At 42.5% G+C, this 25,801-nt stretch overlaps 1 protein-coding gene and 1 long non-coding RNA gene across 5 annotated transcripts in view; one reads left to right on the forward strand and one right to left on the reverse strand.

Annotated features, from left to right (window-relative positions):
• Nucleotides 1–220: 220 nt before the first annotated feature.
• Nucleotides 221–18,522, forward strand: LOC125936793 (uncharacterized). Of its 2 annotated transcripts, none has more exons than XR_007462124.1 (3): nt 221–309; nt 6,810–8,316; nt 16,203–18,522. It is a non-coding gene; the product is annotated as an uncharacterized LOC125936793 (long non-coding RNA). The 2 variants fall into 2 exon arrangements; XR_007462123.1 differs by lacking the exon at nt 16,203–18,522 and having other exon boundaries at nt 6,810–6,938; nt 8,134–9,392.
• The window catches only part of GPCPD1 (glycerophosphocholine phosphodiesterase 1), a 65,408-nt gene continuing 45,351 nt past the window's right edge, over nt 5,745–25,801 (reverse strand). For 2 of the 3 annotated variants that reach the window (XM_049651092.1, XM_049651093.1), the window contains exon 20: nt 12,014–24,466. In XM_049651092.1, the coding sequence (XP_049507049.1) occupies nt 24,277–24,466 (190 nt within the window). In that variant the 3' untranslated portion in view covers nt 12,014–24,276. Of the gene's footprint in view, nt 6,043–12,013; nt 24,467–25,801 lie in introns of those variants that run through there. The other variant, XM_049651094.1, reaches the window with a different exon arrangement.

A 25,801-nucleotide genomic window follows, 5' to 3' on the forward strand; every position in this document is an offset into this window, starting at 1 on the left:
TGCTTATTTTAATGTGACTACTAGAAAATTTAGAATTACATATGTGGCATTACATTTCTGTTGGGCAGTGCTGGCTTAGAGAACGATGATGAAAGGGACAGCTAGTGAAGAAATAGAGGACACAGGGCACTTAGCAGTCACCTGACCACATGTCCTGAAGGCATAGTGAATGGCTCCAGGGGTTGGTGGGGGCTGCCAGAAAGAGTCCGAAAGGCTGAGGCATAGTCACATGAGGACGAGTGTCTTGGGGCTGAGGGATCTCCAGGGAGTCCAGAGATACGTGTGGTGCCCGGAGAAAGTCAGAAAGAGGTAAGTCCTGAGTTTCTCAAGGTAGATACGGATGGTGAAGCTGTGACTTGGGAGGCAAGGAGGTGATCCAGTCTTAGTCAGGGACTCCCATTTACTCTGTCAGAAACATTTTGAAGGAAGCATGCAACAGGATTTGCCAGTGGATTGGATTCGGGGCATGGAAGTCTAAGAGGTGTTAGGAGTGACTCTAAGATTTGGCCTGAGCAACTGGAGGAACGGAGTTGCCTTTTATTGAAAAGGGGGACAGCAAGTAGAATGTTGGGGGTGGTAGTGGACGCCATGACTTCATATGGGGGCATGTGAGGTTTGAGGACCCTGCTAGACCTCCAAGTGGGAATCTTGAAGGGGCAATTGACTACAGGGGTCTGCAGGTCACAGAAGAGCGGAAGCTAGAGAGAGAAATCCAGCTGAGGGTCTTTGCATCTAGATTGTAGTTAAAGCTCTGGGATGGGAATTCTGAGATTAATGATTTCTAGATCAATCCAGCCATCTTCCTATAGCTTGATGAATAACCATGAAATGAATAACTCCCAATTTGGGGCATCTGGGTGGCTCAGTTGGTTCAAGTGTCTGACTCTTGGTTTTGGCTCATGTCATGGTCTCACAGTTCATGAGATTGAGCCCTGTGTCAGGCTGTGCACTGATGGCATGGAACCTGCTTGGGATTCTCTGTCTCTCTCTGCCCCTTCCCTGCTTGAGCTCTCTCTCTCCAAAGTAAATAAACATTTAAAATACATACATACATACATACACACACGCATAAAATGTTGGGTAAGAAGTTTTGGGGTTGAGTGCTCACTTTGGCAGTGCATATACTAAAATTGGAAGAAGTTTTGGGGTTGAACCAGCCACATCACCCCAGCTGAAGAAAGCCATTTCCTCTGCATTAGGCCAACTGGTAAACAAGCAATTCTCCTGTCCAGACTCTCAGCGTAGAGGTTTCTGTGAGAAATTGACCAACAGCATACATACACTGACAAACAAAAACAAAATTAAAAAAGGAAGTTGCATCAGATGAAGCTTTCTTCTCTTTTGCAGTTCCTTGGTCATCTAAAACAGAACACCAATAAACCCTTGTTTATCACCCTTTAACCCTAAGCTGGTTCTGCATTCCACTTCCTTCCCTCGGAACCCCCAACACCCACACTTCCTTTGCAACTGATACTACAGATGCCTCTTCTCATGGACATAACTGGGAAAACATTTAAAAGTGGCTCCCAGATCAGGGGTGTCTGGGTGGTACAGTCAGTTGAACGTCTGACTTCGGCTCAGGTCATGATCTTGTGGTTGACAAGTTCGAGCCCTGTGTTGGGCTCTGTGATAACAGCTCAGAGCCTGGAGCCTGTTTCGGATTCTGTGTCTCCCTCTTTCTCTTCTCTTGCTCATGCTCTGTCTCTCTCTGTCTCAAAATAAATAAACATTAAAAAAAAAAGTGGCTCCCAGATCAAAGAGAGGATAAAGAACCACAGAAGTCAGGAGGTGGAAGCTGGTTATTTTAAAGAACTGATTTCACCTATAAGGAAACCAAAGCCCAGCAAGGTGAGCTGACTTGCTCAAGTTTAGAACTGGTCAGTTTCTGCCTTCTCTTAACTTTTTGTTACAGAAAATTTCAAGTGTATACAAAAGTAGACAGAATAGCCTAATGAACTCATAGATACTCATCACTCAGCTACAATTAGCTGCATTTTGCCCGGTGTTATTTTATCTATCCAACCCCCATCCCCCCCCCCCCCACACACACACTTATATTTATACTGGATTGTTTCAAAGCAAATCCAAGATTCATCATTTCTCTTGTACTACTTTGGCAGGCTTCTCTAACTCATCTAAGAATATTCAGAAATAAAAACCTATGCCATTAAGCCTTCAATAAAATTAACGGTGACTTCTTTAATATCATCTAATGCTTGTCCATATTCATTTCCTCGTTTATCTCAAAGTTGGCTTAATAGTTGGGTTGTTTCAACCAGGATTAAAGAGGTCCACACGTTGCATTTGGTTGTATGTCTATTAACTACCTCTTGGTCCATGGCAATCTTATCTCTCTTTTTGTCTTAATGCCATTAATTCCTTAGAGAGAGTGGATCAATTGTGTTGTAGAATGTTCCCTGTTCTGGTTTTTTGTTTGTTTGTTTGTTTGTTTGTTTTTACATCCATGGTGTCTTCCATGTACCCTGGTGCTTTTTGTTCCCTATATTGCCTGTATATTGGAAGTCAGGTGTAAACGCTTGCTCATATTCAGATTCAGCTTTTGAAGCAAGAAGAATTGAGAGGAGGCAAATTGGGAATTTGCTGTGGCTGCCCATTGGGGGCCATATACTAGCTCCTGACTACCTCTGGTGGTGCTAAGACCGTTCTGCAGGTTCTGCACTGGTCTGATACCTCCCATTATAAGCTCCCCAACAACTTTCTTTCTTTTTTTTTTTTTTAATATGTATTTATTTTGGGGGAGATTGCAAGCAGGGAGGGGCAGACAGGGGGGACAGAGGATCTGAAGCAGGCTCTGCGCTGACAGGCTGACAGCAGCAAGCCTGATGTGGGGCTTGAACTCACTGTGAGATCATGACCTGAGCTGAAGTCCGACACTCAACCGACTGAGCCACCCAAGTGCCCAGCCCCCGCCCTTCCCCATCAACTTTCATACTGTGATTCCAGCATTTTATAATGATCACTGCCTGCATTCACTGTTTCGTGGTGCTTGCAGATGACAAGTTTTCTGATTCTATCATTCTCTTAGCTTCTATTAGCTGGAATTCTTCCATAAAGGAAGACTTCCTGAAATACAGCTGGTCCAGTAAAGGTAGGATAAATGCCTGATTCTGTACATTTATTTATCAGTTGTGCTCTTGAAACTTCTAATGGTGACAAACGCAGGGTTTTCTGTTCTTTCATTTTGTTCTTGTATCATTGTGATGTTTCAGTCCATTGTAGAACTAATGAACATTGTAGAACTAATGAAGTGTCCATTGTAGACACTATCCATTTAGGTGCCAGAACCGTTTGATCTTAGGCAAGTGAAAGTCCCTTCAGGTTGGCTAGTGTGTTCCTCTGACTTCATTCCATTAGCCTTTGACATCTTCCTTGCTTTTGGCAGAGTGAGATGTCCATGCGTGTCTCCATGCCCTGCCCTAAACTGTTAAATTCTATTTTCTGCTGGTCTAGTGGGACTTGTGTGACATTTCACTGCGTCTCCTGATATCTCCTATTCCTTTGGACTTCTCTGGGCCTTTCCTCTGGCTAACAGTCATGGTCATTAGATGCTGGTCTTAGACTCCTCTACGTTTGGCAAGATACCTCAAGAGTTATACTCTGAGTTTATATGGCTCCTTTCTTTTTAGGCATTGGGAGCCCTTTGCATACCCAGATCTCATGCTTTGCTGTGCTTTTTGTTTTGCTTTTGGCTTTAACATGGCTGCTTCATAACCACGTAGGCAGAAACAAAGGGGAAGGGGAAGAAATCAGAACATTCTGGAGGTTCAGGTCTGCTGTTGGAAGAATTCACTCTCAGTTCAGACATTCCTTTATCCCCTTCTCACCAAACACTGGTGCCCTTGGCCCAAGGTGGATAAGCTCAGTTAAGGCAGGTTCTGGAATGGGCATTTTGACATCCAACATCCAAAGAACAAATTTCTGCCTACTGTTATTCACTTCTGACTCTTCCCCTGTCTCTGAGGATCAGAGATAAGGGACAGAGAGCAGAGGTAGGAGCAGCTGGAGCAGGAGGGAGTGAAGCTCAGGGCCGGAGGTGAGGCTCAGGGATGTGGGGGGAATCAGAGAGGATGAGGAAGAGAGGGAAGCCCATGGGGGGCAGAATGAGGCCTGAAGATGGAGTGAAATTACCCAGTGTGCACATACCAGCTAAAAGTCCCATTGAACAAGCTGAAAGTCCACTACCTTGTCTATTTAGTACAGCAAAGTGGTTGTAAAACAATTTTGTCCTGAGATTGCTCAGGTTGATGATTACATCTTTTGTCATTTGCATATCAAAATATTCGTATCTCCAAATGGGTTCAGACCATTAGCCGTCCAGTTTAGTGTACTGAGGGGATGGTGACCCAGCTCCAGTGGAGGGATGATAGCCTTTGCATGGAAGGATGGATAGAGCTTGGAGTTCAGCAGAGGGTGAGCAGCTGTGACCTTCGATTGCCCGGAGGTCAGGACTAGGACGTTCCAGTGTGAGTCAGCACAGGTGATTAATGAGGCCTGACATGGGGATGTGGGTGTTGCCACCAGCCCATCTAGGAAGCACCGGACCCCAGACAGATAAGTTCCTTTCTCACTCCCTCTGACCCTCTCCCAAGAGCCCTCACCCAATTTTAGAGGGAAGCCCAGAATTTGTGACACCAGGGGTGAACTTGGTTAGATTATGGGGTCAAAACAAGCCAATGACTCACTCATTGCAACAAACACTCATTAAAATTTTAATATTAGCTTTGAAACTCATCTCATTCAGGAAGGTAGTTGGTGACCATCCCATCTCATGACAAGCAAGGAGCCCCTCGCTACCCCTAAGGCAGCTCAACTTTAAACTGTTCTGACAGTGAAGGCCTCTTACAGTACAGATGAAATGCGTTTACTCTGTGGTGCCTGTCACACTGTAGGGACTCAATAAAGGTTTGTAGAATAAATGACTGAATGGATGAACAATGTCTTTTCTTAGTAGAAGCAGAAACTGGAGACAGTCCTCCTGGTGTAAGAGTCAGGACAGTGACGCTGGACCCTTGCATTTATCTTAAGCATCCTGTCTCCCCATCCCCCCTTCTGTGTCTTAGGAAAGCTCAGACAGAACTGCTTCTCCCACCCACATGGCTTCCAAGTGCCTGCAACCTAGTCTCAGGGGCTTCGGATGAGATAAAGAGAAACGGGGCTGTCCCCTCCTTCCCTTATTGCCTTCCCCAGAGCTTGCTGCTGGCTTTCATGCCCTGGGGTGATGTCACTGCTTCAGGGGAGATCTGTCCTGACTGCAGAGAGCCATCCTCCATGTTCCCAGGAGGGGAAGCCACTCCTTCCAGGTTACAGAGCCCAGAGTGGCCTAGAGGGTCCCTGTTGACTCTGCTCCCTTGGAGCAGAAGGCAGTTGAGGCAGCATCACCTGCCTCGCCCCTTCCTGCTCTTCACTTCTCCCAACATGGTGGCCCAGGGCCCTGGTCACATCGTCAGCTCCCTGAGGGCAACACCCTCACCCCGCAATCCGGGTCCATGTCCTCAGCCAGCCCCTGTGAGGAGCTGCCTCCCTGAAGCAAGGAAGACCAAGTGCTAAGCAGCCTTTTTACATTATGCTGAAAAGGCTACCAAAGAGGTTGAATTCTCTCCAAGATGTACCATCCAGTGGGGACAAGCAGAGTCCAAGCGATACACAGCATGCAACCACACGTGCACTTAAGTTCAGAGAAGGGTCTGAAATAGCCTAACCAAATTAGCGTTTTTGTTCAGGGATTCTTGAGGCCCTTATTTCATTCATTTTTGATTTTTGCTTATCTATATTCTAAATTTCCTTAAGGTAGTAAAGTTACAGATTGTAAGATATTTTTGGAGGAGAAAGACAGTGAGACCTTACCTCATAATGAACCATAATGGACCATCCATCCCAGGGTATATGCTTGGAGGTGTTTTTCTCACCAGGGCTCCTTTCCAGGCTCCTTTCCAAGGCTCCGCCTTGCCAGGTTCGCTGGGACCTCTCCAGGCACTCAGGACCATGGGGGACCTGGTATAACCCCGTCATCAGGGGACAGACCTGCAGTGTTATATTTAGGTCATTGTTATTTATTTGCCTGTGTACCTATTGGAACTAAACTGCATCCTCTCAAAATTGAAGCTTATGCTCCTATGTGATGGTATTTGGAGATGGGATCTTTGGGAAGTAGTTAGGCTTGGATTAGCTCATGAGGGAGGGACCCTTACGATGGGATTAGTATCTTTACAAGAAAAGGGAGAGAGAAAGCTTGCTCTCTTTCCAAGTGTGCACAGAGGAAAAGGCCAGCCGAGGACACAGCGAGGCAGCCTTCACCAGAAACAGACCGTGATGGCACCTTGATCTTGGACTTCCAGTCTCCGGAACAGTGAGAAATCGATCCCTGTGGTTTACACCACCGCCCAGGCTGTGGTGTTTCGTTGTAGCAGCCCGAGCACAGTACGACAAAGAACACATACATCAAAAGCACAAATCAGTGTGCCAAGTGCCATAGGTGGGGTGATGAGGCCAGAAAGTTCTGGATAAGCCCCTACTCATCTGCAGCCTGCTCAGTGCCCTGAGGGTGCAGGGGAGATGCCCAGAAACGGGCTGTAGATACAGGATGGAAGGGGAGGGAGCTTTTGTGCGTAGGGCTCTTAGCATTCTTGGCACTAACTACACCTTCATCAGCACGCGGGCAATGTGCCTGCACAAAGAGGTTGGTGTGGCTTAAGGGGACTCATCTGGGTAAAATAAGGCTGAGGATAATTCAAGGCAATTGTTCTTAGAGGGCGAAGAAGGGATCTCACCCCCACACCCCTTTTTCCCAGGCATGCTGGCCCCAGGTACAGCTCACGGAAGCAGACAGTGATTGGAGTCTGAGTGGCATCGGCCCGATGCTCGCCCCTGGGGTTGTCTCTGGCAGGGCAGCACCACGAACCCACAGGAGCTATCCACAGGTAATACAATGATCTCTAATGACCAAACATCTATCTCACACTAAACTAGATGCCACACACATACATTTAACTGACACCCTACTCTGCCAGCTTGGGACTGTTACCCCATTTTTCAGATAAGTAGACTGAGGCTCAGAGATTTGGATTCATACAGATGGAACCAGGATTCCAGTGCATTAGCTGTTGTAGGTGTGGCGCCTCATGAGGGGGTAACTGGTGCTCACTGTTGAGGCTCCAGTGTCTGGCATAGCACCAGCATTGACTTGGTAAAAGATATCTTGTGGGTGTCTGTGGATTATATAAAATCAGGAGCACTCCCCGCACCCCAAAGCATACCTCACAGGGAAACTGAGGACTCGACAACAGGAGCTGCAGCATTGAGCCCTGCCCATACTTGACCTGTTCCACCACAGGACACATCACAAGGACCACAGCAGAGGGGTCGCTGCTTTTGCATTTTTGGCATCACCAGCCATTGGCTTCCTTATGTCTTAATGTTTCCCAAGCTTAAAATTAACTGTGAGAAGTGCAAACATTCTGGGGACTCTTCTTGAGCCAAAGGTATCGCCACCCAAACTTAATCAATATGTTGATAGAGTAGTTGGGTCCAGACTCCATACGCTCTTGAGACAACCATGAAATGCCTTCAGAGGGGAAGATGGTGCTCACCTTGGAAGCTGGACTGGTAGGTGAGTCCTTGCTGATTCCCCCAGATGGGAGAGGACTGAGTCATGATACACAAATCCTGTACTTCCAGAGAGCCCTTAAAACTTGTCTGGAGCCTGGGCCCCTCTCTCTCCACCCTCCCCACCTTCTCCTCCCAATGTCAAGCCTGGAATAGCTTCATCACGCTTAGTCCCGAAGCCTTGGCCCTTGGCCTTGCTGAAAGTCAATGGAGACAGATTCCTAGTTCCATCTTGAATAGAGACACTTGACGCAAGAAACTGTGTTGCTGAAAGTTACTTATGAGTTGATTCTTTGAAACTGTTGGATACCATCTACCCATTGGGCATGTTCTACAAGGCAGTGGAGGCTAGCCCACCACCGATGAACGCTGCTGAACTGCTGAACTGTTAGTCTGAGTTTCTGGTCATGGGGATGAGGAGGGAGAGGAAGACAAGAGGCTTGTCTCTTTCTTGGTACAGGGCCACACCAGGCAAAATGCTGTTTATTAGTTTTTTTTTCTCTTTAACAGGCTCTCACACCCTCCTCTATATCCTGTTTCCCTGGGCTCTTGTCCCTCGTACTGTCTGGCACACCTGTATTCTGGAAGGAAGGACAAGGCCCAGATATCCTGTGCTCCAAAATTCTCTGCCTGCTCTCCTTGCTGGTCAGAACATTCACCAGCACCTACATCTGGAAATCAACCCACACTCTGGTAAAGGACTGATCAGATGAAAATCTTCCTATAGCTGCGTTTCCAAGAAAAGATACAAATGATTTTTGAGGTTAAATATATTTCTGTATGACTGACTCCTTTATTCCTGATTTCTTGATTACTGATTCCCCAGAATTTCTGATGGGCTGTTGGTCAGAATTTGTGAAGGTGGAGGGCAGGAATGTCTCCCTAACCTTTCTTTCTTTTTTTTTTTTTAAATGTTTTATTTTTGAGGGACACAGAGACAGAATGTGAGTGGGTTAGGGGCAGAGAGAGAGGGAGACACAGAATCCGAAACAGGCTCCAGGCTCTGAGCTGTCAGCACAGAGCCCGATGCGGGGCTCAAACTCACGAGCTGTGAGATCATGACCTGAGCCGAAGTCGGATGCTCAACCGACTGAGCCACCTGGGTGCCCCTCCCTAAACTTTCACTTATAGAGCCTTGTATAATACCTCTTCCACCTTACCTTTGGCTCCAGAATGCCATCGCACACACTATGGAAACCTTGTCCTGAAGTTTTTGCATTTTTACCTGGAGCCTGCTTCGGATTCTGTGTCTCCCTCTCTCTCTCCCTGACCCCCTCTCCTGCTCTGTCTCTCTCTCTCAAAAATAAATAAACATTAAAAACAATTTTTTTAATTAAAAAAATAAAAGGTAGTAAAACACTTAAAATAGTGATCAGAAGTGTCAGGGTCCCCAAGCAGCCATTTCAGATGAAGTTGTAAAATACAGGAAAGTGACATGGGAATTTGTCATTGCATATATGTATGTTTTTTAACTTTATATTTTGAAATAATTATAGTTTCACAAGATGTTACAAAGAGAAGTCTTTCATACCTTTCACCTGGTGTCCCACATTTTCTAGAAGAGATTTTGTAGAGTCAGTCCTAATTCTATTTTCAACATTCAGTAGAATTCTCCATGGGAAATGTCTGAGCCTGGAGTTTTTCAGGAGGTTTTAAAACTTGATTTCCTTAATAGATATGGGGCTATTCAAACTATCTGTTTCATTTCGGGTGACTTCTGGTAGTTTGGGTGACTTCTGGTAGTCTTTTGAGGAATTGGCCTGTTTCTTCTTTTTTTTTTTTAATTTTTTTTTTTTTAACGTTTATTTATTTTTGAGGCAGAGAGAGACAGAGCATGAACGGGGGAGGGGCAGAGAGAGAGGGAGACACAGAATCGAAGCCGGCTCTGGGCTCCGAGCCGTCAGCCCAGAGCCCGACGAGGGGCTCGAACTCACGGACCGTGAGATCGTGACCTGAGCTGAAGTCGGATGCTCAACCGACTGAGCCACCCAGGCGCCCCGGCCTGTTTCTTCTTAAGTTGTCCAGTTTATGTGTAGAGTTTTTCATAGGAGCCTTGTTATCCTTTTGATGTCTGTAGGACCTGTTTCATTTCTGATATTAATAATTTATATCTTCTCTCCTTTTTGTTAGTCTTACTAGAGGGCTGTCAATTTTATCAATCTTTTAAAATACCCAGCTTTTTGTTTTATTGGTTTTTCTCTATTCTTCCTTCTGTTTTCAGGTTTACTGATTTACCTTTTATTACCTCCTTCTTCCTGCTTGCTTTGGGTTTGTCTGGATCTTCTTTCTAGTTTCTTGAGATGGAAACTTTGGTTGTTGACCTGAGGCATTTCCTTGTTTCCAAGAGATGCATGCCAGTGCTGTGGGCTCCCTTCTCCTGCCTGCTTTTGTTGTGTTCCACGCATTTTGACGTGATGCTGCTTGGTTTTCATTCAGTTCAATGCATTTTTAAAAATTTTGGCTTGAAAATTCCTCTTCAATGCATGGATTATTTAGCAATGTTTTGTTTGCAAGTATTGGAAGGTTTGCCTGTTATCTTGTCATTACAGATTTCTAGTTTGATTGCACTGTGGTCAGGGAACTTGCTCTGTAGGATTTCGATTCACTTAACTTTGTTGAAGTTTGTTTTATGGCCCAGGATGTCGTTTCTCTTGGCACTTAGATGAATGCGTGTTCTGCTGTTCAGTGGAATGTTTTTGCGAATGTCGGCTGGATCCTGTTGGCTGATGGTGATGTTGAATTCTTCATATCCTGCCGTTTTCTGTTTAGTTGGTCTATCAGTTGTTGAGAGAAGGATATTGTTGTCTCCAAGTATAACTGCGTGTCCATTTCTTTTTTCTGTTCTATCAGTTTTTACTTCACATTTTGTAGCTCTGCTTGATATATACACAATCTTTAGTACAGCTGAGTTTTCCGGGTGGGTTGACTGTTTTCTCATTTTGTAAATGTCCCTCTTACTCTGGGCTATTTTGCCCTGATGTCTACTTTATCGAGTCATTCCTGTCTTGCATTTGATTAACTTTTGCAGGGTTTATCTCTTTTCACCCTATGTACATCATTGTATTTGAAGTGCATAGTATATAGTTGGGTCTTTTTTAATTCACTCTGCCAATCTGTCTTTTAATTGGTATGTTTAGAAGTGTTCACGTTTAATGTGATTATTGATATCATGATGTGATATGTTAAGGCTTAAATTGGCTATTTTTTGTTTTCTATTTATCCTTTGTTTTCTTTTTCCGGCCTTCTTATGGAATACTTGAACATTTTTCACAATCACATTGTTATTTGTCTATAGCATTTGAGTTTATCGCTTTGTATAGCTTTTTTTTTTTAAGTGGTTACTTAACTTATTCCCTTGTATGTACATAACTTATCAAAGTCTACCGGGGCCATGATTTTACCAGTTTGAGTGTAGAAACATTTCCTTTACATCATTTTCTCTTTCCCATTTATAACTGTCTTAAATATTTCAACATACATTGAGAACATTAGTGCTATTTTTGCTTCAAGTATCAAATGATATTTAGGAAACTCAATAGGAGAAGGAGATTCTATTGTATCTGCCTATATTTTTGCTATTACCAAGTTTTTTTAATTAAAAAAATTGTTTAATGTCTATTTTTGAGAGAGAGCAGGAGCAGAGGAGAGGCAGAGAAGGAGAGGGAGATACAGAATCTAAAACAGGCTGCAGGCGCTGAGCTGTCAGCACAAAGCCTGACACTGGGCTCGAACTCAGGAACAGTGAGATCATGACCTGAGCCGCAGTTGGATGCTTAACCAGCTGAACCATCCAGGTGCCCCCCAAGTTCTTTTTTTCTTCCTGGTGTTTCAACATTTCTACTTTCATTATTTACTTTTTGTTTAGAAACCTCCCTTTGGTCATTCTTTCAGGGTAGTTTTTTGGGCAACAAATTTTCCTACTTTTCCTTTATCTGATAATATCTTGATTTTCCCTTCATTTCTGGAGGATATTATTTCTGCTGCATACAGGATTCTGGGCTGGAAGTACTTTTCTTTCAGCACTTGGAAAATGTCAGTTCCTTCTAACGTCCATGGTTTCAGAAGAGAAATGTGCTGGCATTTGAACTGCTTTTCCCCCGTAGGTGATGGGCCATTTCTCCCTTGCTGCTTTTAAAACTTTGTCTTTAATTTACAGGAGTTGGACTATGATGTCTTGGTGTGGATTTCTTTGGGTTTGTATGCGGTTTGCTTAGGTTCTTAAATCTTTAGGTTTATGGGGTTTTCTCCCCAAATTTGGGAAATTTAGTCATTTATTCTTTGAACGTTTTTTTCAGCCCCACCCTCTTTTTTCCTCTCCTTCTGGGACTCTGATGACATGTTAGATTTTTTTTTATTTTTTGCTTTAGTCCCACATGCTCCTGAGGCTACGTTCTTTTTTTTTTTTTTTCTTCAGTCCGTTTTCTCTCTGTTCAGATTGGGTAATCTTTATTCTATATTCCAGTTCTCAGATTCTTCCCTCTGTCCTCTCTATTCTGCTGTTGAGTTTTTAAATTTGTTTATATTCATAGTTCTAAAATGTGTATGCAGTTCTTCTTTGCTAAGAGTATTTTTCATTGGTTTCGGGCGTGTTTCTAATTGCTTGTCAAAGCATTCCTGTGATGGGGTACTCTAAAATCATTCACAGATAACTCTAGTGTCTGTGTCACCTCAGTGCTGACAATCGTCTTTTCTCACGTGGTTTGAGATCTTCCTAGTGCTTGCTATGGTAGGTGGACATTTTTAGCTGTATGTTACAAGACTCTGGACCTTATTTACATCCTGTATTTTAACAGGCCTCTTCTGCCCCTGCACTGCTTCATTACTGCCAGGGAGAAGGTTCCTGTCGGCCCCTGGAGACTGGAAGGGCTGGGAGTTCAGGCTCCACACTAGACCTCATCTGACACCGCCCACTGGGGACAGGGGTGGGGCGGGGAGGGAGGCACCTTGTTACCACAGGAAGGAGATGAAGTCTGGGCTCCCTGTGTAGTTTCCATGAACACTGTAGCCAGAGCTGCCTCATTACCCGTGTGGTGGTAAAAACCCTGATTCTCCTGGGTCTCTTTTGCCTCCATCCTGGGAGGGAAGGGGAGGGTGCCTCACGACTGCAGGTGAGGGTGGAGTACAGGTTCCCCTCTAGGCCTTCTCTGGCACCGTCCTGTCAGGGATTGGGGGGCGGGGCAGTTTTAGCCTGGCATGGGTGGAATCTAGGCTCTCCACCTGGCCTTTACTGGTTGCAGGGGGAGGATGGGGCTGCAGTCTTTCCCATGGCATTTGATTGGAATAGAGCCGTTATTGCCTAAAAGATTTGTCTTGCTAGGCTCTCCTTTTCCTGGTTTTGTGGCTGTAGAGAGCAAGCTTTGCTGTTGTTTTCTACACTCGGTGTTTCCTCGTTGCCAGCTTCTCCAGTATTCTCTGGGATAGCTGAAGCAAAAAGAAAACCCAGGGAACTCACCACCGTGTTGTTCCTTGAGTCCCAAGGTCCCTAGCCATCTTTCTTCCCTCTGCCTTTCAGTCTTATGTTTGTGTTACATATAATGTTGATGAGGTTTTCAGTTGCACTAGCAGCAGGAATATGGAAAGTCCGTCTCTTCCATTTTTCTGGAAGGAGTCCAATTTTTCATTATATATTAAATCAAAAAATGAAAAAAAAGACCTACAATTTTACCAAAAATAAAATGTACTACATGCACAGAAAAAGGACTAGAAGTATACAGTATACGGAATTACAATAATAGTAGTATTTGGGTCATAGACTTGTGGATAATATCTGTGTTTCTTGTTTACTTCTATTTTCCATTTTAAAATAATGAACATGTATCACTTTGGATATAATTGAAAAAAAAATTGTTTTCCTACCATTTGATTTCGACTAGTGTCTTCCCTTCATATGAAAACCCCAGGTTATATTCACTTTTGCTATGTGAGTGTGGGTTCCAAACTACCGAAGCCAAAAGTATTTGGATCTATTTGGACCCTTATTTTAGAATGCTTTTTGAAATTCCCAAATGGAGAATCAATGGAGCCAGAGGGCAGAAAGGCTGGTATCTTGGGCAAAGACCCTCCTTGACTGCCACCACCAGCAAATGACACTGGTAAGCGGGCTGGACAGTTCAGATATGAACAACCCTTACCTCCTTGCCTCCCTGTATGAACACAGTGGATACTCTCGAGAGTCAAAGTATATACTTTGCTACCTTATAGCAATAGGCTGTGGTCTGGGGTCAGTTCTAACAGACTTTCTTGTGAGATCTGGCTTATCTTCCAAGCATGACTAGTGCACCAGGAGGAGCTGGGGTACAAAGAATAATTTTTTTCTTAAGAACAAGCACTTCCAATCGATATACTGAACGTATCACTCCCCCAAATTTCCCCAAGCCTTATTTGTAACCTTTCCTCACTCCCCACTTCACCCCCATTCCTCTGAATCACTGATTTGCTTAATTACATTAGTTCTTGTATTCTAGAATTTAAATAAATGGGCTTATGTGGCATGAACTCTTTTGTCTTGATGAAAGCATTCTATTCTATGGATATACCACAATTTTTGCATCCATCCGCTTAATAGATACATAGGTTGTTTCCAGTTTGGGGCTGGTACAGATATGGTGCTATGAACGGTCAAGTCTTCATGTGGACACAGGCTTTCATTTCTTGTGGTGAACAATTAGGAGTAGAATGGCTGACTGGTAAGTGTATGTTAACTTTTAAAGAAACCATGAAAATGGCTTAGATATGCCAGAAGAATATCTAGTCATTGTTCATGCTCGTTTTATGGGTCATTTGACATTTTAATGTTCTAGTCCTGACTAGTTCACTAATTAACTGCTACCTGTTCGTGTTTAGCAACTTAAAACAGGAAACCCTTCCTTACTGACAATATGAACTCTGTTCCAATTTTTAAAATATTTTCTTCCTGCTTGTCTTTGGCAGAAAGCAGCCACTTACCATTCTCATCTTCAGACTATTAGTTAACTTTTCTCAGAGGAGACTTCATATATTCAGCTCAGTTCATTTCCTATGGATGTTAACTAAGGGACATTACTATGAAACGATTTCACATGTTATAAAATGTATTCAGTATTTAAATATTACTATATTGCTGAGCCCCTGGCAATCTGAGAAATTTTCAAGAGACTATTATCACCTCTGATTGATGTAGGTGTATTTTGGCTTTTGTTGGTTCTCAGAAATTAAAGTCTCTGAGTCTGTCATGCTACCAAAACAAGAAATTTATTAGGTGAACAAAGATGTCCATGTACCCTACAAACAAGACATTCCTATGGGCCACCACCACATCTGTAACCAGAGGTCCAGGCTCCAGTCATTGAGGACATACCGCACCTTGGTCTCTCCAATTCATAACGCACAAGAGTTTCTGACAGCTCCTTAAGAACTAGAACCAGCCATAGAAAAAACTGGCTTCACAAGGTTTCTGAGGCAGAAGCAGAATCAAATCATTTGGGGGGCAGCGGGCTTCTTCACCCTTGGTGCTGGGTAATGAAATAAATTTCCTGTGTGTGTGTGGGGTCCTGCTTAGTGGATGAAACAGTGCACATATAACACCATGATGGGCATTTAAAAGACAGAAAGCAAGTATATGTGTACCAAGCATTGAGATAAGCCTCTCTGACGTGCCATCAAAGCAACGTCAGAGTGTTCTTTATATCCTGGACTCAGACACACAAGTAACAAGGCAAGCAACTGTGAAGTGAACAGCAGTTAGCTACTCGGGGAATTCAGGGCAGGGGAAAGGGCACTGCCCTGTAGGCTATTCAGAATTCAGAAAACACTTCAGGCCTTTGAGGTGGTCATGCAGGAAGGGAGAAGTGAAATAATAAAATACGGCAAAAGCAAACACCCAGAAGAGAGAACATAAGAGCTTTCTGACAGCGAGGAAAGAAATGTGACAGGAGAGGAGGGCCTGGGCTGAGAATGGCCAGAGAAAAGGCTGGGAGGCAGCAGGGGAAGGAGAGCATCCATGAGGTTGGATAAAGCCACTCTAGCCACATTGTTTTCACGGGAGCAAGACGACACTTGCCTGGTTAACTGAGATATGACCTACCCGTTGTTCATTTATCCCTACACCAAGTCAGAGTAGAACCTACTCGAATTATTTACTGCTTGTTTAATGCCAAGTACATGGAGGGTCTGACGTGTGTGAGGAAAATGCAGGCTGCTGTACTGCAAAGCATAGTATGTAAAAATTTTATTTGGGCACTTACATGCTTGTAGGTGCATATACATGTGTAAGGGTACATGGTCTACCAGTCAAGTTTTCCTGGGTGTTAAAGCAACAAAACCTGCCTCTAATATTAGAAGAAAGGAATTCACTAGAGGGATGTAGGTGATCTCACATAACTGAAGGGAAGGCCTTAGCAGAGGTCAGAAGGGGCAAGCGGGAAGATTCTATGGGCTTCGCTGTAGGTACTAGAGTTGCTCTAGAAAGGAAACAGTCTAAGCACTTGTTCTATTCTATGGTTGTTCTGATTAATAGACAATGATGCAGGACAGGGTCCAGTTGGTCTGCCTTTGTTCATGCACCTAGCCCCTTGGCTAAAGGAGAATGCTTTATTTTACAGGTCCCCAAAGACTGTACCCAACAGAGGAGAGAGAACAACCCCCCAAAATACTGCTCTCAGGAGATAGGAGGTGGGTGCTGGGCAGCTAGACACCCATAAACCTCCACCACATACACCACACACACGAACTTTGGTCCCCTCTGGAGAGGAGGAACCTGTATCACAATCCTCTGGGATGGTGGGAATTTTTAGCACCGGATGATGATTTGGTGAGTTTGTGCCAAAACAAAACACAACACCAAACAAATACACAGGAAAAATAGGCAAATCACAAAAAGAGGGGGGAAAAAAGTATAAAATAAAATAGAAAAAACTCCTTGGACAAGAAATCAAAATGATGCTACCAAGAGACTCTGGGATGGAGTACAAATGTCCCCACTCTCCTTTTGGGTAGTAATTACCAGGTGCAATCATATACCTGGATTTACACTGAGGTCCCAGAACTCCTAAGGGAGCCAACCACAAGACCAGGAGAGAAGCTGGAAGCAGGAAAGAAACAAGAGCATGAGCTCGTGCACCAAAACTCCAAACCACACCAGAAAACTCAATGCAAATAAAGATATCCAACAAAATCAGAAAAAGAATTCGTTTCAGAAAGGCCTAAAAAGTATAGGGTAAAACAAAATAGGTTGAGAATGTTTAAAGAGATAAGTGGAAGTTACACTTCTACTAAAAAAAAAAAAAAAAAAAAAAAAAAAAGAACTGCAAATTATTCAATAAAAATGGGAAGTAATGAAATAAAATCAGATGGACATAAAGAATTGATTAGAAATCCTGGAAATGAAAAATATAGTTTAATATTTAAAAATTCAGTAAGAAGTGTAAATGAGATACAGTGGAAGCAAACAATTGGAATACAACACTGAGGAAATCAACCATCTTACTCACACACGTGCACACACACACAACCTTTCCACTTACACGTCTGACAGGCATCTTAAGTGTTTTTAGCCAAGGAGCCCTACCTTCAAATCCTACCTTCAAATCACATCTCTATTAGGAGAACCAAAACAGGTCAGAACAGAGTCACTGTGGCTGAAGTGTGGTAGGACTTATCTGTCATTAAATGAGCTAATATCAGGCTAACACTTAGTTACTTTCCTTCTGTTGCCCTCTTCGACAACTGCTTTACAATCTTAAAACATACATTATACCTCAACTAAGTAATAAGCATGTTGAAGACAGAAGCTACTTTATTCTCCTAAGCCCTCAGTCTAGCTAGAAACTAAAACATAAGGTTCACACTTTATACATACTTCCATCATGATAGAAACAATAGCTCCTTGTATAGACTTTTTTTTTTTCAAAAAGTAAAATTCTTGTTCCCCTTTGATTAAAACAATGGTTTTCCAGGGTGCCTGGGTGGCTCAGTTAGTTAAGTATCTGATTTTGGCTCAGGTCATGATTGCACAGTTCATGGGTTCGAGTCATGTGTCGGGCTCTGTGCTGACAGCTCAGAGCCTGGAGCCTGCTTCGGATTCTGTGTCTCCCTCTCTCGCCACTCCCACCCCCAGTTCATGGCTCTCTTCTTCAGAAATAAACATTAAAACATTAAAAACAACAACAGTATTTTTCCAAGGCCAACTCTATTATGTTGTTATAGTATTGAGGGAGGTTCAACCCAAGAAAAGGTACCAAATAAATCTACATTAGGTAAAATTTTGCACACTAAATTTAAGAGTAATTAATGAAAAAAACAAAAACAAAAACAAACACTGCTCAATACTAGTAAAGCCTAGTTTAAAAAGTAGATCTTTAGCAATCTAATCAAGGATAACTCACCCCTTCACACCAAAGAAAATATTAAGAAAAAGTGATTGTTTCTTGGAAGACTTCTTGGAAGTATATACAAATACATATATATATATATATATATATATACACATACATATGTACACACATACATATATACACGTATGTATGTTTACATACCCTTATGATATCCAGTATTTAGTATTATAATGTATATAATGTATAATATATACACACTATACAGCTGGATGTACAAGTAATTTTTTTTTAATCTAGGAAAACTAGCTGATGTGCCCAAAAAATATAAATTTAATAAAAAAAAAAAAAAAAAAGTAGAGAGGGGCACCTGGGTGGCTCAGTTAAGCATCCAACTCTTGGTTTCAGCTCAGGTCATGATCTCATGGTTCCTGGAATCAATCAGGCCCCCATCAGGCTCTCTGCACTGACAGGACAGAGCCTGCTTGGGATTCTCTTTCTCCCTCTCTCTGCCCCTCCTCTGCTCATGCTCTCTCTCAAGATAAATATTTTTTTAAAAAGTAAAAAAAAAAAAAAAAAAAAAAAGAGAGAACATTAACAGGTTCTAACTAAAGAAGTAACTGCAAGGGTAGGAATACTTCAAAATATGCACATAGTTTTATAGGAGTACTTATCAAAGTGCCAATGAACAGACTATACTAACATTACATAAACTGTTCCAAAGACAGAAAAACCTGAAAAGCTACTCAACTGACTTTATAAGGTTATCCTAATGGTCTCCAAAACTAGACAAAAATAGCAAAAGAAAACAAAGTCAATCTCATTAATGAATACAGATAATAAATCCTAAACAAATCAGTCAATACCTGTCAAAAGAACATTAATAAGTGTTACACCAATTATTGAAGGGTAATTCAACATTAGAAAATATATTAGCATCATTCACTCCATTAATATTAACAGATAAAATAAGAACTATGATTGTTTTCTAACTCCTCAAAAACCCACAGAATAAATTCAGCACCTATTCCTTGGGGGTGGGTAGGGGCTGGGGAGAAGGGATCCTTTAGCTAACCTAGAAGAAAAAGAAATTTCCTTAATTTCGTAAGGGTCACCTCTATAACTAGAAACTCCAGCAGCCATCATATTATTTCCCATGACGGTAAAGAAATAAGGACGCCTACAATTGTTATTAGCTACTGAAGTAAGACAAGATAAAGAGAAAGCTGTCATTAAAAAGTAGAAAACGTATTTGATAATATGATCAACTAGAAAATCCCAGTTAAATAACAAAATGTTTTGACTAATCGGATTCAGCAGAGTAGCTACAGATGAGAGCAGTAAACCAAAATTAACTGATTACTGAAGAACATACTTACGGAAAATAGGAATTAAAAACAAATTTATTAAGTTTTTCTAATGTAAGAATAAGCTTTAAAAAGTTTAAAACACCTATGTGAAAAACTAATTCTACTGGAAGATGTAAAAATCTTGAAAAAAATGGAGACACACACTATGTTCTGGATAGACTTCATACTTGTAAAACATTAAATCCTTCCCACATGTTAATCCAGAAAATCAACCCAACACTGATCAAAATCCCAAGGGGACTTTTCTGGCACTTGATAAGGTAATTCTATGCAATTAAAAGAATATGTGCAAGATTTTTTTTTAATTAAAAACAAATGGGCAATTGACCTATCACATACCATAACATAAACTTCCATGATTTTTCTCTTCCTGGTAACGAGAGATTAGTGTAATACTCCTGGATGTCACTTACTAAGACTCGGATCATTGCGGGAGGTACAATGGGAAGTTTTAGCGGAAGGAAGGAGGAAGAGTTTTTTGGAGGCACATGACGTGTGAGGTGCCCATTCAACCTTCAACTAGAGATGTGCACAGACAGCTGGATGTGTGAATCTGAGCTTACAGAAGTCTGGGCTGCAGACACTTGAAGCCATGGGGTGGAACATTTGCTAGACTTTTAGTTATCTTCTGGTGACATTACATAGTTTGGCTTTGCAAGTTTAGTTTCAGAAGTTCACTTATCCTGTCTGCATTTGTTTTCTGAGCAAACAGGTAGACGTATGCTTGGACCAATTTCATACAAGATTAGATAAATTAATCTCTGTACTTCTTTTATTACTCCTGTACTAATACTACTTTCCTCATTATTTTAAAATGCATTTCTCTCATTTCCCTTTAAAATCAGTAAAAAAAAATATATATATCCTCCACACTGTCAGGATAGCTTCTTCATTCTCCCTAAACATACTACAAATACTACCTTGGCCTGAGTTTACAATGATTATGCCCCAAAGTGGCTTCACAACCACCCTGATCTCTACCCCATTCTGCAAGGGCTCGAGAGCTTTGTTTCAACTTAACCTCTTTCTCTCATCTCTAACACATACTTGTACGGTCTTAATCATATGCTCTCTTGCATTTTCAACATTTCGAATCTATTTCTCAAACTATGCAAACCCACTGAGATATTTGAGTAAGTTTCCACTCATGAACACCAAAATAATGCAGTGTTCCTCCTGTGTTTACTTTGCTTCCTACCCCAACACCACACAATCCAAACCGAAAATGCAAAGGAGTCGGCTGTAGCCAAATCTAAATGAACAGGACTCCACTGCCAACCTAGAATACCAAGCCAGTGATAACGTGAAAGACAGAAATGCGGTCCAGCTGTGAAGAGAAAGAGCCAAGGCACAAAACACAATGACACTCCACCGGGACTGAGACAGCTACTCTGCAGGTCACCCAAGTCCTATCCAAGGCCACGTACCCTGCCCTATCAGGCCACCAGCTGCAGGATTTAGGTGTACTCCCCAGGAAGGGACAGCCGGGCCTGGGGGGGAGACCTGTACCTCATCTTCCACTCAGTCTCATAATTGTCCTCACTTAGCATGAAGTAGAAAATTGGTTTACAATAACCCACCTGTGACCCCAAGCAACTGGGGCAGAGTACACATGCAAACACACATGCACACGCATGCACACGAGCACACACACTCCAGACAACATAGCCAAGCATGCCGTACAAAACCGTATGTATACTGTGAAACAATCTGAGTTAGGAAACTAGGATCGTTGCCACCGCCATTTATTTGTCTAGTTCATGACTAAGTATGGAACACTATAGTAGTGCTAGAAATGCAAAGAGGTCCCTGCCCTTAAGGGGCTTACAATCTTAGGGAAATAGAACAGGCACATAGAGAGACGGTAAGAAAGCACATGCTAACAAACGCCACGAGAATTCAGAAGGCAGCATAGTTCAAGAACACGGGATTAGGAATCACAAAACCCAGTTCTAGTCCCAACCTGGTAAAAAAAGTCAGTTCACTTCTCTGGGTTTACTGGCCCAGCTACAAAACGAAGCAGTGAGATTTAGAGGCTGCACGCATTTGTTTGCATCATAATTCCAATCAGAAGCTGAGCAAAGTTTTATGGAAGAGGTGGTACCTGAGCTGGACACTGAAGACGGAGAAGGCATTTCAGACAAGGAAAGGGGTACTGAGGTAGGCCTAAGGGGGGGGGGGGGGGGGTTGGGAGGAGAGGAGACACAAGGAACAATGGCAGTGAGGTAATGAGCGGCTGTGGTAGCCCTTAGGCACTACCGACACAGGAATGAACTGTATTCCTCACATTCACATCCAGTCAGTTACAGTACAGAGTTCCAGAGAGTAGAAAACACCAGAGAACAATGGCGGCATTTTATCAAACATTGCAATTTCCAGAAAATATAAAACGATTTTAACATTATACCTCTACATTGAAAATTGACATCAACAAACTGTTTCCACTGTCAAAATGTAAGCCAAAGTTTACATTCTTAGTAAACATAATTAAATCTCTTAATTCAAAAGGACATTTGATACAAATTATTACCCCAATAATTCCAACATTTTTCTACTATGTTCCATGCACTGTGGAAATAAAAAGCCAAGGTCCCTGCCCTTGAAGAGACTGTAGCCTGGTGAGACAAACCACCATGCCTACCTAGAATGCACGGCATGATCCAGGTATGGACATGGCTATGGAGTAAAAGATGGACTCACCCCTTCTGAACAAGTTTCAGCAAGGACTCAGAGGAGAGGCCGATGGCTCAAGGAGCAAAGAGTCTGGCAGGGCGAAAGTGTCTGTGGGGAGGAGAGGGCTTCCAGGCACAGGGCGCACGGCTACAGACAGGGAATAGTGTAGGAGCATGGCGTGGCCAGGGGAATGGTGGGCACAGTGGGTACAGTGTGGCCAGAGCACTGCACAGGGCAACGGCTAGTGGTATGGAAGCCTGGACTTAGTCCTAGAAAAGTGGGGGAGCTACTGCTTGCTATGCTTTAATTTTCTACTAACCCTGGTTTATAAGGTCAGGAAGGGATGCAAAGGAAGTGAGCAGTGAGGCTCTTTCTGTGTCATAAGCAGTCCTTGCGAGCTCTTTGCAAATTACATTGTTCAGGAACCCCCCCCCCCCCGCCCCGCCCCTCCCACCTCTCCTTTCCCTTTACGATCTTGAGTCTTCAACATGGAGCCGCACTGCCCTGGGACTGGAAAGGCACAGGGGAGGAGGGCAAGTGAACAGGACCGAAAACGCACACCTACAGCTAACCGAGTTACCATAAGGTCAACGGTCACTGTACTGTACACAGGTCTGCAGACAAAATGAATTTTTTCAGGAGTTTTCTAAAACTGCCTAATTCACACCAAAGTCACACCAAAGTGTTGGAAAATCTTTCAGTGTGGGAAAAGTATATAGAACACTTGCAGAAGACTGCATTTCCTAAACTCTTTTCCATTAAATATCAGTGTTACAGCACAACACCATACATAGGATTTCAAAGCCTATCTTCACACGATTAAGACTGAACCAAAACTGCATTGTTTGGCTTAAAAAATAAAAAGATACACCGTGTAATTCCAAGTCTTAGGTTCTCAGCTAGGATTCTCAGCTAGTACTAAAATGTGTCAATGCATGACTAAACTGCCTAAGTGAAGAACATGCAGTAAAAGGTAGATGCAAGTAGGGCATTACTTCAGGGCAGGAGTCCAATGTCTCGTAGTAAGAGAACCGAGTCTATAAAAGTAATACCTTCCTGAAATTTTGTTTTAAAAGGAGGAAAATAAATCTGTGTATTTTATTCAACATTCATTCTTAAGTTACAGTTAACGCCAAAACAATCAGCCTCTAAGGAAAGAAACCTTAGTATAATCCTAAATACATGCATATACATTTAGAAGGATCGTCTACATTTCCTAAATAAGTTACATGCCTGATATACATTAACCAATAAAAAATACCAATGTGAGAATTCAGGACATTTATTTTTCTGCATGGAGATTTAACTGCTGTACAACACACACACGCACACACAACAAACCCACAGAGCAACGGTGTGTAATAGGTAGTGAGAGACACTTAAAATAAGCATATTTAAAATGCCTACAAACAGGCTTTTTTTTTTTTTTTTTAGGCAACAAAATATTTTCAGTCCTTGACACCTTCTCACACTCACCTAGCACCACAGATGCAAGGACTTACAGTAAACACGTACAATCTCATGCTTAAAACCTAAAGCATGCATGGAATAGAATTTACACATTACGGCCTACTCTATTAAGTATGCACTACATACTTCTAATATTTTATACATTAAATTACCCTGCAGCATTTTGAAACTTTAACATTTATGCAAAACAACTTTTGAAAGACTTATGAGACAAGTTTTCAAGGATCACCTCCAGGCTGTTTACACAGGCATTGGTTTGGTTAAGTGGGAGAATGGCAGCAGCCTCAAGGTTCATACTGAATGAAAATGGTGTGTGTGCATGTCAATCCATGTAAAAAATACATATATACATAGATGGCACAAAGATTTGTGCAGTTGGAATCACCAGTGCAAATGCATGCATTTGAGGTACTTATTTTTTCCATGGTCAGGTATAATTATGCATAGTCATGTTCCTCAAGTGCTAAATATTTCAGACCTGATCAAATGAAAGTTGTAAGAACTGTAAATATAAGATATTTATATAGTTAATTTCCAAGCACTATGGTTTTAATGGACGTTTAACATTATATGTTTACATATTTAGTTTAAAATGTTTGCCAACCAATAAATTTTCTCATTGTAAAGAGACTGACTGGTAATTATACCTGGCCAAATGATTTAAATAGCATACTTGAAATCCTAGCAAGAATTGTAGTGAAATAGTAAAATACTTCATTATTGCTTCATTGGACTGAGAAACCTAGAAGGCATAGATAAACAACGCTCAGTGATGAAAAGTGAACCCCCACAACAGTGGTGCGTGCCCCAAAAGGGCCTCTGCCCAGTAAAAACTAAGCACTCCCCACGTTATCAATGCCGTTGGCATCCACATGGATATCAGGCTCCCCACACAAAGATGAGGGAACAAAGCGGCTAACAGTGGGACACAAACAGCTCTTAAGCTCTGGCAATTCTTGCTTCAGGCGTTCCAACTGCTCCACTTGGAATATATTTGGCTGTTCAGGCATCCAATCATATATCCTATGATGAAACAAACAACGAACACATAAAACAGTGTAATTTCATGGTTCCCTTAAGACCTGACTTAACCTTTTCAGGAGAATTTGATTACAGAACGCCTGGAACATTCATAGTACAGGAGCACACCCTCCCCCAACTTTTTACAAGATGGAAGTTATCAGCTCTGTTTAAAAATACTTCTCCATCTTTCTAATAATGCGGAATAACAGCATTTCTTTTTGGGCCCGTGATGAAAAAGCCTGATTATAAAGCAACTGAAACAGAAAATGAAATAAATCTGTAGTTTACTGAGTGACTGATTCTTCAGGTATCTTCTCCCCAAGCGAATCAATCGACAAGGCCTTATTTTATGACGGGAAGCTAGGAAGAGGCAGAGCTGGAATCCATACCCAGTTGTGACTTCAAAGCACTGAAGATGTGCACTGAGAACTGTTCTGAAGTTGTGTGGCGCAGGCACACGCACTCACAGTTGAGAGCCCAGAAAAAGCCCATGTGACAATGCCAGCACTGCACTGCCCATCAGCAGAGAGAGGACGGCCTCTCAGGCCTAAACGTGAGGGCCGGGCAGCTCACGTGAGGTGCGATGACAGAGGTCGTTGTGGTATCAGAGCAGGAAACAATTTCCAAGAAAATGAGAAGTGACCTCTGGGTCAAGACAGAAGACTGAACTGAAGCATCTATGTTTACTTTCCCTGTATATCCCATTAAAAAGAAAATAAAGGGATTAAAAAAGAATCCATGCATACAGGGAAAAACAGAAACAAAGAGACACAGTAACACAGTTTTGGGAGCTGGGAAATAGATGTGTAAGTAATAACAAAGTATTTCAGTTAGCCGAGCGGAAAAGGCCAAATCACCAAATCACAAGCCAGTAGTGGAAACCATGAGAAGGCAGAGTTAAAAGCAGCACCCGTTTCCCCCTAGAACTAGGGGGAGGGGAGACTAAAACAGGGCAGATGAGGTGAGGGCCTGAGCAGCAGTGAGCATCTCCCTTCCTAACTTCCTGCCATGGAGGCTGCGCCACACCCCTGAGGTTGGTATTTCAAGAATTTAACAGGAAATGTCTTGGAATGGAGGACAAGACAACCAGGTAAGGGTTTGGGCATTTTACAAAAGCCAGCAGCACCAGGAGACAGTCCACACATATCACACATGCAAAATTCAGAGACATGCCTTCCCTTCCCCAATCTCGTCCCTTACCTGATTCCCAAGAACCCTGGGAGCCAGATCTGGATCCTCTAGGTAGTTTATATAGATTCTTCTGTGAGGAATCTGGTCAGTCAAAAAGTAAAGTTCTGAATCTACTGACATCAGAAGTATGACCAAACAGGCCAC

The sequence above is a fragment of the Panthera uncia genome (genome assembly GCF_023721935.1).
Source record: "Panthera uncia isolate 11264 chromosome A3 unlocalized genomic scaffold, Puncia_PCG_1.0 HiC_scaffold_11, whole genome shotgun sequence".
Lineage (NCBI taxonomy): Eukaryota > Metazoa > Chordata > Mammalia > Carnivora > Felidae > Panthera > Panthera uncia.